Source organism: Rhipicephalus sanguineus, chromosome 9 (assembly GCF_013339695.2).
Source record: "Rhipicephalus sanguineus isolate Rsan-2018 chromosome 9, BIME_Rsan_1.4, whole genome shotgun sequence".
Classification (NCBI taxonomy): domain Eukaryota; kingdom Metazoa; phylum Arthropoda; class Arachnida; order Ixodida; family Ixodidae; genus Rhipicephalus; species Rhipicephalus sanguineus.
In genome coordinates this window covers 152,042,916-152,057,694 of record NC_051184.2, presented here as the reverse complement: position 1 = coordinate 152,057,694, position 14,779 = coordinate 152,042,916, and the positions used below count along the sequence as shown (strand labels likewise).

General features: G+C 46.4%; 1 protein-coding gene across 1 annotated transcript; it reads right to left on the bottom strand.

Moving 5' to 3' along the window:
* Positions 1-653: 653 nt before the first annotated feature.
* Positions 654-7,068, bottom strand: LOC119405926 (uncharacterized). Its single transcript, XM_037672750.2, has 3 exons — positions 6,615-7,068; positions 6,301-6,540; positions 654-657 (listed from the first exon to the last, which is right to left on the bottom strand). Exons 1-3 carry the CDS (start codon positions 6,935-6,937, stop codon positions 654-656), a joined length of 567 nt encoding a protein of 188 aa, XP_037528678.2. The 5' UTR covers positions 6,938-7,068.
* Positions 7,069-14,779: the final 7,711 nt, after the last annotated feature.

Sequence of the window (14,779 nt, the reverse complement as noted above, 5' to 3'; positions counted from 1 at the left end):
TTTGCCAAAGATCTCATGTATGTAGTAAAGTAATTCCTCACTTTTCTTGCAAGAAAATTCTTTCGAAGCCTTGTCGCACTGGTAAATGTTCAGATAGTCAGCCTTCGCAGAGACTTCCCCAGAGGTCCGGGTGTTTTTAGCGCCTAGAGCAGTTAAATGTGAACAGATGTCAAGTTTCCCAACAACTTCTCATTAAGTTCTCTTCCCTGCTGGAACTTCCATTGGTAGTGGCGACATCATAAATGACAGGCGACATAAGGCGATGCAACGTAACCCCTTGAGACACGCATTATAACGACTGCCTATAAAGGCGTGAAATTTACGCAATTTCATTTTATTTACGCAACGCTAATGGAAGTGTTGGAATAAGTTATAGTATATTTTAAAGTAAATAAATGCAATAACACAATCAACCATTATTTATTATTGTACAGTCAGTCGTGGTATATTTCTTCACAAACCAAATTCACCCACTCAAGTTAAGTGCGATAGTTAACTACTGGCAACGAGCATTCCTAACAAGGTAAAACATTACACTAAAATTCCTGCCGAAAGGCCCCATGTCCAGCGTCTCGTTAACTACATTACTGCCTGCTTAGCTTACTATTAGCTTATTTGTCGCTAAATATACCATTACACATTTTGGCGACATTTCAGCTGCAATCAGGACCAAGGAAGGGCACAAAAAGCACCTTAACCTTCTCTTTGAGTGATTCGCTGAACAAGTCTCAATCCTAAAGCCACAGAAATGCATTTTCGCAGCGGAGGTCCAACGCTTCCTTTGGCGTCGCATTTGATCTGGAGTCATTCGGGCACTGGAAGCATACGTGCCAGCAATCCAGTATTTCCACTCTCCAAACTGCTTCTGAAAGTCGCGCGAGTTTATGAGGATCAAAGATTTTTGCAGGTGCCTGAACGATCTTGTACGCAAGCTCTTTGGCCACGTACCGGCCTGCTGCGTCGAAACTCTATGGAGCCATCTACCTCTCACCAGAGAGCCGTTTTGACCACGTGCACTTAGACTAGGTGCAATGTCATCCTATCTGCCGAGGAGTTAAGTACCAGCTTGCGTGTCTGGAACAGCATTCAAGGTGCACAGAAGCAACCCCTATTTAAGAGATAACGGCTCATCGAAGTCTTTCTATTCCTCTCTCTTCTCTCTCTTGCTAATTTTGATGAAACAGTGCGTTACTAAACGAAGGACAAGAAAACAAGCGCACAGGACATGCGGACCAACTTGCTCAACTTACCGCCTTGCCCCTCTCTTGCGTCTCACTAGCTCCAACAAGACTCAAATGTCCCTACACCTGTCGGCGGACCGACTACTCTGCCCTCTGGGTGTGAAGGCATGTTTCTTGCCTGAGTTGAAATAAACTCAAGGCAAAATTGTATGCAGTAGAATGGAAAGTTGGGCTAGTTGTAAATAAATCTTGCAGTTGGGAGACAGCGCTCGTCCTGCGCACTCTCTTTTATGTCTTCGTGTTTGAGCGCTGCATCAATCATGCAAGGTTATATGGTCACGCGTGCTTGTGTTTTCATTTTCACGTGACCGGCCTTCACTCACAAAAACTCTTCCACGTGTTACCACCGCTCGGCGCAGGCAGCGCCGGATTGAGGTTTTGACACTGCCCAATTGTTTTAGTCTGTTCTGGTCATATTTCACCTACGACCCGAGTGCTCGAGTTTATGCACCACCTAATGCGAGCAGCAGCAATAACGCTGCAATGTTCGATCGCGCTTGTATAGACACCGACGTGTTTTAACCGCTGATCAGGTTGCTGACAATGGACGACCAAGCTCGCCCCTATCTTTGCACTGACACTGCGAGTATTACTTCCTTGTACTTTGCGTCCTCCTTTTACGGGGCACAAATTCTCTGAATAAGTAAATCAACCTTCCCCTCTTTAGCTGTTTAGTTTTTTACCGCTGCTACTACGTGACAAAGCCTGCGAGAAACAAATGACTCGAAAAGCATAGCAGAATTCCGCAATTGTAATGAATACATTGAAGGCTTTTGAACCTCACCGGAGGATCTAGGATGCGAGTACAAGTTTGGGGAGCTAATACGCTTTTGCAGCTTTTACAAGCGCATAACGCAGAAGAGGAGAGTGAGGAATTTTAGAATTACTGGCTGTGTCTCGTGGACAAAAAGTCATGTTTCAAAATTCTCATTAGAATTGTTGCAATACGGCTGCGCACGAATGTTCGCTTAAACTTCATTGCTTTCCAGGTACACAAACAATCTAATAATAGTAATTGTTGGGGTTTAACGTCCCAAAACCACGATATGATTATGCGGGACACCGCAGTGGAGGGCTCTGGAAATTTTGACATTATGTTCCTTAAGGTGCACCTAAACTTAAGTGAACGGACCTTTAGCATTTTCGCCTCCATCGAAAATGCGGCCGGGACGGGATTCGATCCCGTGACCTTCGGGTGAGCAGCCGAGCACCATAACCACTAGACCACCGCAGCGGGTCACAAACAATGTAGCACGGGAAACTGAAGAGGTTCATCGTAACTGTGCTTTTTAACTGCGCTAACATACATGGACAAGAAAATAGAGAAGACTGGACGTGTGCTTCTTCCCTCTTCTTTTGTAAATGTTTGTTAGCGCAGTTAAAATTAAAAACTCTTCACGATGAATGCTAACCAAGTAGAGGGGAAAGAATGCGTCGCGAAACACCTTGTCGCGTTGCATTCCATCTGATATAATTGCAGCTGATACACAGAAAGCAGGAAAAAAACACGACGACAAACGCAAAGACACACGACGTGTGCCTGTTTAGCGGCAATTATGTCATGCAGCAAGTACCAACTTGGCCATGAACAAGTTGTCCTTGCGCGCATGCCACGGAGTCAAATTACCCCAAAACGAATCACTGAAAGTTGGCTTTTTAAGAAGTTTTTGTTATCATTTTGCTCTGCCCCATGTGATTATCAAAACTTGCACATTTGTCTGTTTTCAGTAAAATCATCCGTCGATAGTCCACACTGTCTGTGTTTCTTGCTGCCTCTTCCTTCTTCCGTCTGTACAAATCGCGTGGCTTTCTGTCACTGTGGCTTGGCGTATGCATAGCGCGAGACATTGGCATACAATCTAGCTGGAGGCAGTAGTGGACAAAGCAGTCACGACCGGGGAGAGTATCCGCTAAACCAGTACTACACCTCAGAAGTTCCCCTTAGTACAGTGGAGGCTGCACGACTGCTGACTAGTGATGCAGAACTATCGGTAAATTGACTATCGATAGCATCGATAGCTTTTTTTTTAACTATCGATAGTGTAAACAAACTATTGATAGTAGTACTATCGACAAACTATCGATAGTCCAATTGGTAGTAGCATCAGTAATATTACTAGCGATATTACTGCCACGCGTGTTCATTGCTTCGTTTTGATGTATTCTGGTTTCACCAACAAAGACTGTTCGGAGCATTTGACGCAGACCGCGCGCAATGTTTGAGAAGCTTCTGATTTTTGAGATCGTTTTGTTAGGACTACGCACTGGACGCGAATAGTCAAGTTTATTCGAGAGCGCGCGCGAGCACCAGCGATAACGCTCGAAGGTTCGATGACTGATGTATAAAAGACGAAGCGTTCCTCCGATCATAAGATTACTCGACGGCCGGCTACTGTTCTCGCCGCTATCAGTGTGCAGCGGGTATCGCTTGCATATTGAGTTTTGATTTTCTGGGCACAAGTTCGGTCAAATAAAGAGCTTCGTATTTCCCAGTCTTTCTGCAGTATTCTTCACCCTCACAACCACGTGACAAACTATCCGTAGGGGTGCGAATAATGATGCTGGTGCTGGCTGGCCATATTGCCAAATTATTTGCGATAGCCTACCTGTCAGCTTCGCTTAATTTATGAGCAATTTTTGGCGACAGAAATAAATTATATCCGCAGTGAAAATGGCGGAATATATCCATCAATAAATTCGTATTTCAAAGCAACCAGTTACACCTTACAGTTAACAAACTTAGTTCTTGATAATTTTTTTATTCCGAAATCATAAAATGCAATATAAATTTGAGGCCGCGTAGTTCCACCACATGTAACGGCTTCCTTTCCGCTGCAGCTGAACAGTTTCACTTTATGGTCATGTGTCAGCGAAGCACTCTGGTGAAGAACACAATCATGTAAACTTTCTTGCCCTTCAGCCTTTTCTTCCGGCTCCACTTTGTACCACGCGCACTGGTAACCAAGTTTGTGCTGCAATGAGTTCGCGTTGTTGATTTTATACTATCGATAGTATTTTTTACCATCGACTTTTACCATAGTGACTCCACTATCGATAGTATCATCGATAGTTCTGCATAACTACTGCTGACCCGAACGTCGCGGGATCGAATCCCGGCCGCGGCGGCTGAATTTTCGATAGAGGCGAAAATGGTAGAGGCCCGTGTACTCAGATTTAGGTGCACGTTAAAGAACCCCAGGTGGTCAAAATTTCTGGAGCCCTCCACTACGGCGTCTCTCATGATCATATGGTGGTTTTGGGACTTTAAACCCGAGATAATATTATTATTATTATGTGGAGGCCGCAGTACTATAGAAGCTCCACCGCCTGCGGGCGAATGGTGGAGGCGAGCAAGTGTCACTGCGAGAAAGTGCAGGCTTAGCACTCTTTCAAGCAAGTGTCACTGCCGAAAGAAAGGGCCGTGTCGACACCGCCCGAACAGGGTTGTCCTTAACCGACAACTGCGGCGAAGTTCGTGTCGAGTCTGCCTCGAGGCCTTCCTCCTCGAACTAATCAAGTCGTAGTCATGCTCTTTGTGGCCTGGACGTTTTAAACTGGAGTTATATTTGCGTCTTGGCGCTTCCGAAGGAAGGTATTCGTAACTATTTTGCCCAGTATCTTAGAGTCATTCCATTTTTTGACACTTTAGGCTTAGCAGGTGTGGATGAACAAACAGTGGATCTCACTAACAACAAAATAGACATACCCTGATTTGTCTCAGATATGGATGGCTGACAGCCATATCTCATTTCGCCATTTATTCAAAGCATTAGTAGCAAGCTTGATTTAAGAGCATGCTAGCGCCTGCATGAACGCTGCCATGTTGCTCCGTAACCACGATTGCCGGCGGTTACCGACACTTTATATGAAGGCACACGATGTGCATGCGAAGTGGGATTATTGCATCGAGTATCGCTCGGACGTTACATCTGTCAGACAAACGTAAATGTCCCAACTTTGCCCGTTATAAGGGAGTTACATACAAAACTAGAGTTTTTTGTGCGTGTCCACCTCGATGGTTCACTCTAAGAAAAAAACCGGCTCAAGGGGGGAGCAACGTCACCTTTAGTCCTCAGATCGTGCCGTTAGTCCGCGAGAGGACCAACTGTGGCGAAGTGCGTGTCGAGTGCAATTCGGAGGACTAGACCTACCTCGGAAAAGACTAAAGGCCTCAACACATGTACGTGTTGCAGCGTGTCAGCGCGTGACCTTCTGACGCGGCGCCGCACTCTCTCCCTATGGGGAGAGAGGGCGCGTGGCTACGCGAAGCTGCGCGCCCTCTCTCTCCAGAGGGAGAGGGCGCGGCGCCATGTCATAAAGTCACGCGTTGACACGCTGCAACGCGTACGTGTGTTCAGGCCTTAAAGGGGTCATGAAACGAAAATGAAACTTCCCGGTTGCAATTTTCCCTGATTTAATACGGATTAGGCATACCAATTCCGAAATATTTCGGCACAATATCCATTCTGTAATTAATGACACCCATTTGAAATCACAGTTCTTTGGAGATCGCTAGCGACCATGCGCGACCGTCGGCCGCCAAAAACACTAAAATGTGACGTCAGTGATACGTCATGTTAAGAGAAGTTAAAAAGAGAGCGTTCGCTTTATTTTGCTCTGAAGTAATATAATTATAGGATACTAAAAAAAGAAAAAGCAGCAGAGCTATTTTGGCGCTCCGAGTTCTAAGCTGTACAATCACAGTGAGTGATCTGCTCGGTTCCGCTTTCAAGTACATCCGGGCTCTTTCACGTGTGTATCCATGCATTCCCGTCGGTTCGCTGGGCTCGGTCGGTGCAGTCAGTGCAGCGTCGCAAGTTGTGTTCTACTGTGTGTTCTCGGTGGCTTAGTCCTCGCTATGCCAACTGTGTGCGTCGTCAGACAGTGCCGCACAACTTATGAAAGTGCAAACAACGTTCGCTTTCACAAGCTGCCCAGCGAGCCACAGCGCAGAGCAGTGTGGCTTCGAGCTATCAACCGCGATGGCCCCGATGGTCTGGGCTCAGAGAGTGGTTTCGTGTGTTCCGACCACTTTCTGCCAGAAGACTACCAAACCAACCTCAATGTCCTTCGGAGTCTCGGTTTGGACACAAAAAACCCTGTTTCCTCGGCTAGCAGCCCATGGTCTTCAAACATTTGAAGGACTACGCTGAGCACTACCTCGTCAAGGCACAACGTGTGAAAATACGGGTGCTCTGTAACGCACCCAGACGGCTGCCTTCGAATCGCTGCCTGGATCTCGCGGCAACAGATGCTCTCAAGAGTGGTGGGCATCGGCACGCACTGTCCGCAGGTACACCTATTAGAATAGTTAAATAAGCGATCGCACACACTGGCATACTGCTCAATATAGGCTTCAAGACTTGAACGTACCAGCGCGTATTTCCGAGCCGATCGGGTTCAGGAGGGTCATGGTCGGGGCTCCCGCTAGCGCAGGTTTTTCCACGTGGTCTCGATACAGGTGCCTCCACGGCGCAGGCTTCGTCACCGTCGTCGCCGCTGCTGCTGTCTTGCTCTGACGATGGCCGGTCTCGCACCCGCATGGGTGCGTCGGCGTACGGCTCAAAGCCTAACAGCCGACTCCGCTCTAGCAGACGACGCTGTAGTTCGGGAAGGTCAGCCATCGCCCGCTGTGTGTCCATGATGTTATGGTGTTGCCGGCACCACAATCTAAACAGTATGATGCTACGAACCATGGTCAACTAAAACTCAAAAACATCGCTGCGTCGCCATGTTTTGTCAACGACAGAGACTTTTCATTGGCTGTCTTAAAATGACGTCAGCTACAGAGTTGACTGGAACGTGAGCGAGGAAACCGAAATTGCGCTTTTTTAGTAATTCAGCGAACCCAGACATCAAACGAGTCGATGTATAGTACTAAATGGACGGCCAGGATTCTTAATACACACGTAGTTGAAAATTTTTGGAGGACGTTTCACGACCCCTTTAAAGGGACACTAAAGGCAAATATTAAGTCGACATTGATTGTTGAAATAGCGGTCCAGAAACCTCGTAGTGCTGCTTTTGTGCCAAGGAAGTGCTTATTTTGAAATAAAATCACGTTTTTAGTGGTCCGCATCGCGTTAGCGCGCTTCAAATCTTCCGCCTGGAAATACGACTTTCATACGTCACTGCTGCCGTGCCCAACGTTGCCCGCTTTTACTGCGCGGCCGCCGACACTAGTAGCAGCCGAGCGGAAGTAGCGGTACCCACAGTAGCAACAACGGCGCTGCGGCAAAGACTTGCTCGGATGGGCACATTCAAAGCCTTCACCAAGTTGCGGTTGGTCTCGTAATCCTCAGTACGAAAGTGCAGCGAGCACACACGCAGAGGTTTTGACTGTTTAGCACACTGGCGCAATGGCATGACACTAAGCCACTTCGAGCGTAAGGGTTCATTCCGCGGCACCCAGTGAAAAGACACACCGGTTTCCTTGCTGCAGCACTGGCGTTGTGTACCATTCGGGCATCCGGCAATGTCACACGCATGCGGCATTTTGTCGAACTTTCTGTCAGAGCGACTTTCACGAGCGCGCAAAACACGCACGGTAGTACGCGATCCCGAAACTACCACTGAGACGGGCGAGGCGCAGTTCGGCGAAAACGGAACCTTTGAACCACGCGCGCCGTTCCCCATGGCAATGCCACGGAGGTTTTGTTTTCCATGAATCAAGCGGAAACGAACAAACAGCATTTTATTACGTCTTTTGATGCTCGGAATGTTCTTTTTTTACTGCTGCTAGTTTGATTACTAGTGATTTATTGTAGGTAGACTCGCATACGTCATCGAGATCACTTCGAAAATGTCCCACTCGTGGCGCTCATCATGTGATAATTTAGCTTAATTTCTCGGTAAGTAGGGCACTGCTGTTGATAATATTGCCGTTTTAGAAGTTGTCATACATTGGGCTTTCACTCTGACATAAATTGTTATTTGCCTTTAGACGAACGGCTCATCTGCTCCCTCGGGTAGAGCTTGAAGGGAAGAAAATACTTTGTTTTCTGTGGCCCTTGTTTGGAGCACGGCTCAGGAGCGTACGCGAAGCAGTGATTGTGCATCCCAGGAATGCCTTTTTCAAAGGTCATGAGCTTAGCTCGCGGCCAGGTGTGCCCCATTGTTCTGAAACTCTCCTTTCTATTCCGTCGTGGTGCTGGTTGCACGCGGCGGTGATTCTGAGGGTGAGAGGAATTCGGCGAACGCATGTTGCACAGATGACAAGAAGGCGGCGGCGCGTCGGCCCGTTTAGTGCTGCGATCAAGAAAATATCGCGAGAAAATATTAATTTGTAGGGTGTTAATATCTGTCATCAATTACGAGGTCTTGAAGCTTAGTTCACCAATAAGCTTCGCAATGTTTACTGGCGGTGACAATCGCGTAAATCTGACGGGCGGTTCAACACTTACATTGGGTATCCTTCCGCGCAGCCCTTTCTTCTTCAGTATCGCTCACCGGAGTGTCGAGTGCGACTCGTGTTCGCCACATATGATCACTCTTGCACTCATTTCGGGGCCAGAGAGTGCCGCTATTTACACAGACTATCAACGCAGCTGTGAAGAACATACTTCGCGACATGTGCTGCAATTGTGGACGCGCATGCGCGTTTGTTTCTGCGTACCGGCCGTTCATTTGGCCAAGCATCGTAACTTTGCTGCGGAAAAATAGACACCTCAGAAAGGAAGCTCCATCGCAGCTTCCTTTCTGCAAACCTTCAGAGATGGACGCCGTCACCTCGAGTTGTGATCAACATTTTCTGGATTTGCTGGTTCTGCAAACCACGTGTCTCTGCTAATTTTGAAGGTAAGTTTATCATTTTCATTGCCTTTGTACATTATATTACAAAGAATATGAAGACCAAAAAAGCATTGCGCGTCGCATGTTTTTTCAGCATGCGACTGCGCAATTATTGGCGCTGACGTGATTAAGCCGTCTTCTTCTAGCTACCTTATTTTATAACAAAACTTTCTTTTTTTATTTCCTCTAGGTAGGACTAGCCCTAGTTAGTCAAAAACAGGCCCTGCACCAACTAAATGATGGCATTTGTCTCTCTCGGCGTTTTCGTAAAAATAAAAATAGATGTTAATAGTATCGTGTTTTCCTTCTTCCCTTGAACACTTCATAGACCACCGTAGGTCATTTGCAATTGAGAGTTAAGATGATTGGCCCGAATATTTTTTCTTAATTTCTTCTTATTAATGAAGATTATGTGAGTGTTCCTAATAGATTCTGGTGAACTTTGGGTCATGAGTCCCTCTACTGGGCCTTCAATACTCTATTTACGAGCAAGGCTCGCTGGTCTTTTGATCAGCTGTGCCAACTCATCAAGGTGGTCAGCGGCCTATAGCCAACACCACTTGTGCGCATGGCGCAGACAGTTTTGGTAAGATAAATTTTTCCAGCCCAGAATTGGACTCTCTCAATTCTCGTTCGTACACACATCCATGCATTGCAGTGGCACACCGGGCCCGTGACCCCCCCCCCCCCGAATTTTTTTCTCCCACGGGATACATGCCCCATACCCCATCATGTCGGATCAAGGGCGCGCACCCCCCCCCCCCTCCCGAAAAAAATCTCTGCCTACGCCACTGCATGCATGCAGTGCTGAGTAAAGCACTGACGTGAGCTAGCATGACAGTCTGGTGAGGATGGCCAGATCATCCACAGGCGAATTATTAGCGGATTATTGGTTTTTCCCTTCACAAACTGTTCAAATGGATCAACAGTTAATCCCGAAGGAGTAACATTCGCTATCCCAGGGATGATTCCTCTGGATCAACAGTTAATCCTGAGGGAGTAACATTTGCTATCCCAGGGATGATTCCTCAGGATCAACAGTTAATCCTGAGGGAGTAACATTTGCTCTCCCAAGGATCATTTCTGAGGATAAACCTAGAGTCCTACAAGAGTAACATTTGCTCCTTCAGAGACCATTTCCGAAAATCAGCGGTTAGTTCTTACGGGAGCCACCGTTAATCCTTACAGGAGTGACATTTGCTCCTTCAGGGACCATTTCCGAAAATCACCTGTTAGTCCTTACAGGAGCAACAGATAGTCCATACAGGAGCAACCGTTTGTCTTCTTGCAGTTAATCCTTCGAAAACTAACTGTTTATCCCCTTGCAGTTCATCCCCAAAAGGACTATTGGTTGTGGGAAATCAGTTGATCCCCAAAATGCCTAACCTTCCTACCCCTTTTAGTCCTTTTTTTCTTAGAGTGTGTTACGGTGGTCGGCTGCTGAGTCGCAAGTTGCGGGTTCGATCCCGGCCACGGTGGTCGCATTTTGATGGAGTAAAAATGTTAGAGGGCCGTGTATTCTGCGATGTCAGTGCACGTTAAAGAACACCAGATAGTCAAAATTTCCAGCGCCCTGCATTGCCGAGTGCCTCAATCATATCGTGGCACTGGCAGTAAAACACGAGATATTATTATTACTTTTTTCTGCGCAAATATACGGCTTCCTTACATGTCGTATTGACAAAGTACTTGTCAGATGGAGTACAGAAACTACCAGAACATCAGTGGCGCTCGCCACAATGCTCTGCCGATGTAGAACTGCATGCGCTCCCTTATTTAAGATTGCTAAGCTTGTGACTTTACATTACCATGCTATTTGTTACAATGAAAGCCTCATATGTCTCAGTACAATCAAACGCGAAAATTTAACGTCGGCATCGGCGTGATGCAAAAAAATAATTACTTGATGACGTCACAACGCGTCAACATTTGTGGCGTCACTTGATGACGTCATCACATGACATTGTCGCTTGCTCAAAAGTGGGCCGATCACGGAGGCAGTGCAAGATAAGGTGAAGTGCAGAAAGCTTGCAATGCCGCCGATCCTGGAGGCAGTGCAAAACCACGTTAGGCGGAAAAAGCTGAGAAGAAAAAATTGATCGCTTGCGAGTTGAGAGTTCTGAGGCGAATGAATAAGTACCCCGTGAGTTTTTTCATAAATAGACCTTTTTTAAGCCGCGTTTTTCATAATTATAATAGGAGGCAGTCCTGCGTAGTTAAAATTGCCCAGGCAGGACGCCGGCATTGGACCAATCTCGGAACAATGTTGGTAAACATTGGCAGAAATATTGGTCCTGCGTTGGCTTTTGGGGGTTTGCTACACCTAAATGTGCATTGGTCCAATATTGGATGCCAATAATTTTCCAATAATGGCAAGGATGGCTGTAGCCAACATTGTCCGTCCAACATATCGCCAATAATGGCAAGGATGGCTGTAGCCAACATTGTTCGTCGTACGTATCGCCAGCATTGTATAAATATTGGCAGCTCCGATATTTTTTGCCCGCTTTTATCTTTGACTGCACCATCGTTCTTTCATTTCCAGCGTTTAACGCTGGAAATGAAAACATTTTCCACTGAATGTGTAGTTTAATGTGAGGTAGATTTTTGTGCACGTAAATAAATGCATGTTGCCCACGCTTTTGCTTTTAGGCAAGCAGCAGGGATAATCAGCGTACAAAAGCTGAGAGTACACAAAGTTTATTCTGCATGTATACATATGGCAAAGATACTGCAAGTTTCGAAAATAATTTCGCATTTCGCGCTTTGTTCTGCTGACCGCTTGCTGGCAGATAACAGCTGCACAGAACCTACACTAATTACCTTCAATAACGTCCTTATATTAGAAATCGGGGAAAAGGGACCACTCACAAACACACACAGCCTCCCTAGGTGTTAGCGCTTATTTGATTTGTCAGTTCACCGAAGATTCAAAAGGAAGTCAGTGAAAAGCGAAGCGTGATAGAAAATGAAATAAATGAACATGTACACGTGAACAGACATTCGATACAGCCGAGATCCATAACCACCTTGAACTACCAGAAAGTTCATCGCCTATTTATTAATTAAAAGGTGACTGCGGCAAGAGCTTGAAAGTCTGCGACAACTTCACAACTAAAAAAAATTGTGTGTTACAAATCCATCATTTCTTTGCGCGAATCGAGCGGCCAAGGGCAAATGAAAAACGGGTGTTAAGCTGACGCACTACAACGCGAGAAAAGAACAAAATAGCACACGCAAATGCTGACAACATCGCTGAGGGCGAGAACTTAACCAACCTACTTCGAAGCGCACAATAAAGCCCACCACATCGGTATTCACAAACTAACAAATTTTTAAAAAATTACGCGGTAATGTAGACAATAATAAACGCAGCACACATTTCACTTACGAAAACATGGAAAGTAACATGCGACGAAGGAGAAAAAGGACTTACTGAACGCGATACGAACACAAAAATCCGGCGGAAAGTTTGCGAGTTGTCAGAACACATCGGCACTCATCTGCGGATCGCTCTTCAAAAGTCAAAACAGTCAGGTCCGATGAAGAACAGGGCCGCTGCCTTCTCACTGTGGCATCGCCGTCGAATCTCAGTATCCGTAGAATCGTGGCATCCTGTCTCGGTATCCGACTCCGTTTTTTCCCGATGACTCTCGACTGAATACTGAGGGGCGGGCGCCCGCCGATGCCGGGAGCCCGAACTAGGGAAAGTAACCGCCACTGACTGAAAAGGAATAGCCGCCCGGCAGAAGGGGCCGAAGCGCGTACGCATCTTCCGAGGTGCCGTCGTCTCCCGCCATCTCACTCAACCCCCCCCCCTCGTTTTCAAAGGTATTGAAAGCGAACCGTCGTGGGCGAAGCAGCCGTCAAGTGACAAGTGTTTTATGACCTGCGACCACCGCGCTGCCCCACTGCCGCGAGGAGAGGAGTGAAATTCCGGAGCAAAACATGGCGCCGCGCTGCTTCTCCGGCCTCCCAATCACCGAGAACATTTATTCAAAGTGAACACGTCTGGTTGTATGAAGCGTGGAAAGTGCAAACACAACTCATCGATCATTTAAAGATTCCGCGGGTGATACCGTAGTCTTGGACAGCACGTCGCTGTAGCGCGCACACAAAGAAGTTATAATCCTGTAATCCAACCAGTCGTGTAGCAAACACGAAAATACGTGGCGTGGTTGAAGTCACATGAAATGTTTTGATTGTTTGCCGCTAATAAAGCCGTGAGAATAATTTCGGTGCGTGTGCGGTGCGCAGAAGGCGCACCAGCGCAGAGGCCCATTGCGAAATTGCGAAGCAGACGACTTCTATTCTACTCCATTAACTCATCAAAGCTATGTACAGCTTCAATCAATGTAAAAGCAGGGTTTTTTGGTTGTTTTTATACAGTTGCGATGTATACGCTGGCTGTATCACACAATTAACGTTAACTTTCAACAAGCATTGCAAAGTGAGATTTTGTTTTGTGTTTCCTTTCTCATAAATGTATTTCCAACAGCGCGCAAAACTCACTTGAGAACTTGGTACTTATTTTACATTGCTCAACATCTGTAAAACGAATTTTGTCCAACTATTTAGCATATATTTCGTGCCACACTAAATGCCAACCTAAAAATCAAGACCCTGTGTGCGTCATTGTTCCCTTTCTTATACATTGGAATTTGCAGTTTTGTTTGTTGGCTGACAACGATGGACTGTTTTTGCCATCTTTATACAGTAAAAGCTCGTTAATTCCACACTTATTAATTCGGAAAGTCGGATAATTAGGACGCGTTCTCTGGTCCCTGCAAGCATGTTTATTGTTTAACGGCATCACACTCTCGTTAATTCGGTCATACCTGTCCGCAACCCGGTTAATTCGAACGAACCTCTTAGTAGGGTGGGGGGCGCTGCGACGAACCTTTGCCCCCCCTAATGGGGAACCCTGCGCACGCCTATGGTGATAAGTAACCAGAAATCTTCTTTGAGGTGCGCTGGATGCCGGACAAAGTGATTTTCATAATAGCGTGCATGCAGGTGGTGGCTCGATTCAGGCTAACCTTCCCTCAGTGATGGTAAAAGGGGAAAAAGACATTCTTGCCGATTAATCATGCATATGCTTGCCAGTGTTTAAGACATTCGAGCGACAATGTGTAAGTCTGGACAATATTGTCCGGCGCGTAGCATTGGCCGTCCAATATTGTTTAACCAGTCAGATTGACTGGACAATATATCCGATCTACTGCCATTACTTAACCAATATTGTTTTACCAACGGATAAGCTGGCCCAATATTGCCATACGTACGGCCTGGTTCTGCCAATATCGTATTTACAACGGCAACCATGGGCCGTTGTTGCCAACCTCAAAGAATAGCACGACCAATATTGTATGTTGGCTGGCAAAGATGGACCATTATTGGCATCCTTGTAGGCTGGCTTGCCAGCATTGGTTTTATAGTGGTTTGTATGGGCCATCATTGGGCGATCGTTTGCCAACGTATAAACAATATTGGACCAATGTGCTGTGCTGCCTGGGTGGGAACAGTTTACTGCATGCATTGAACCAGAGTGCTTTAACAGTGCTTTCTATACAGAGTGCTTTCTATAGACGATCATACGTAAGAAAAATGGGCGCCGTCCCCTTAGGCGGTTAGGCGAATGTTTTTTTAGTTTTGTATATGACGTGAATTAAACAGGTCATCGAACCTCGAATGCACCAACCCAACCGTTTTCATACGCGTGCCTCTACCGTAGCACTGTTCGTTCA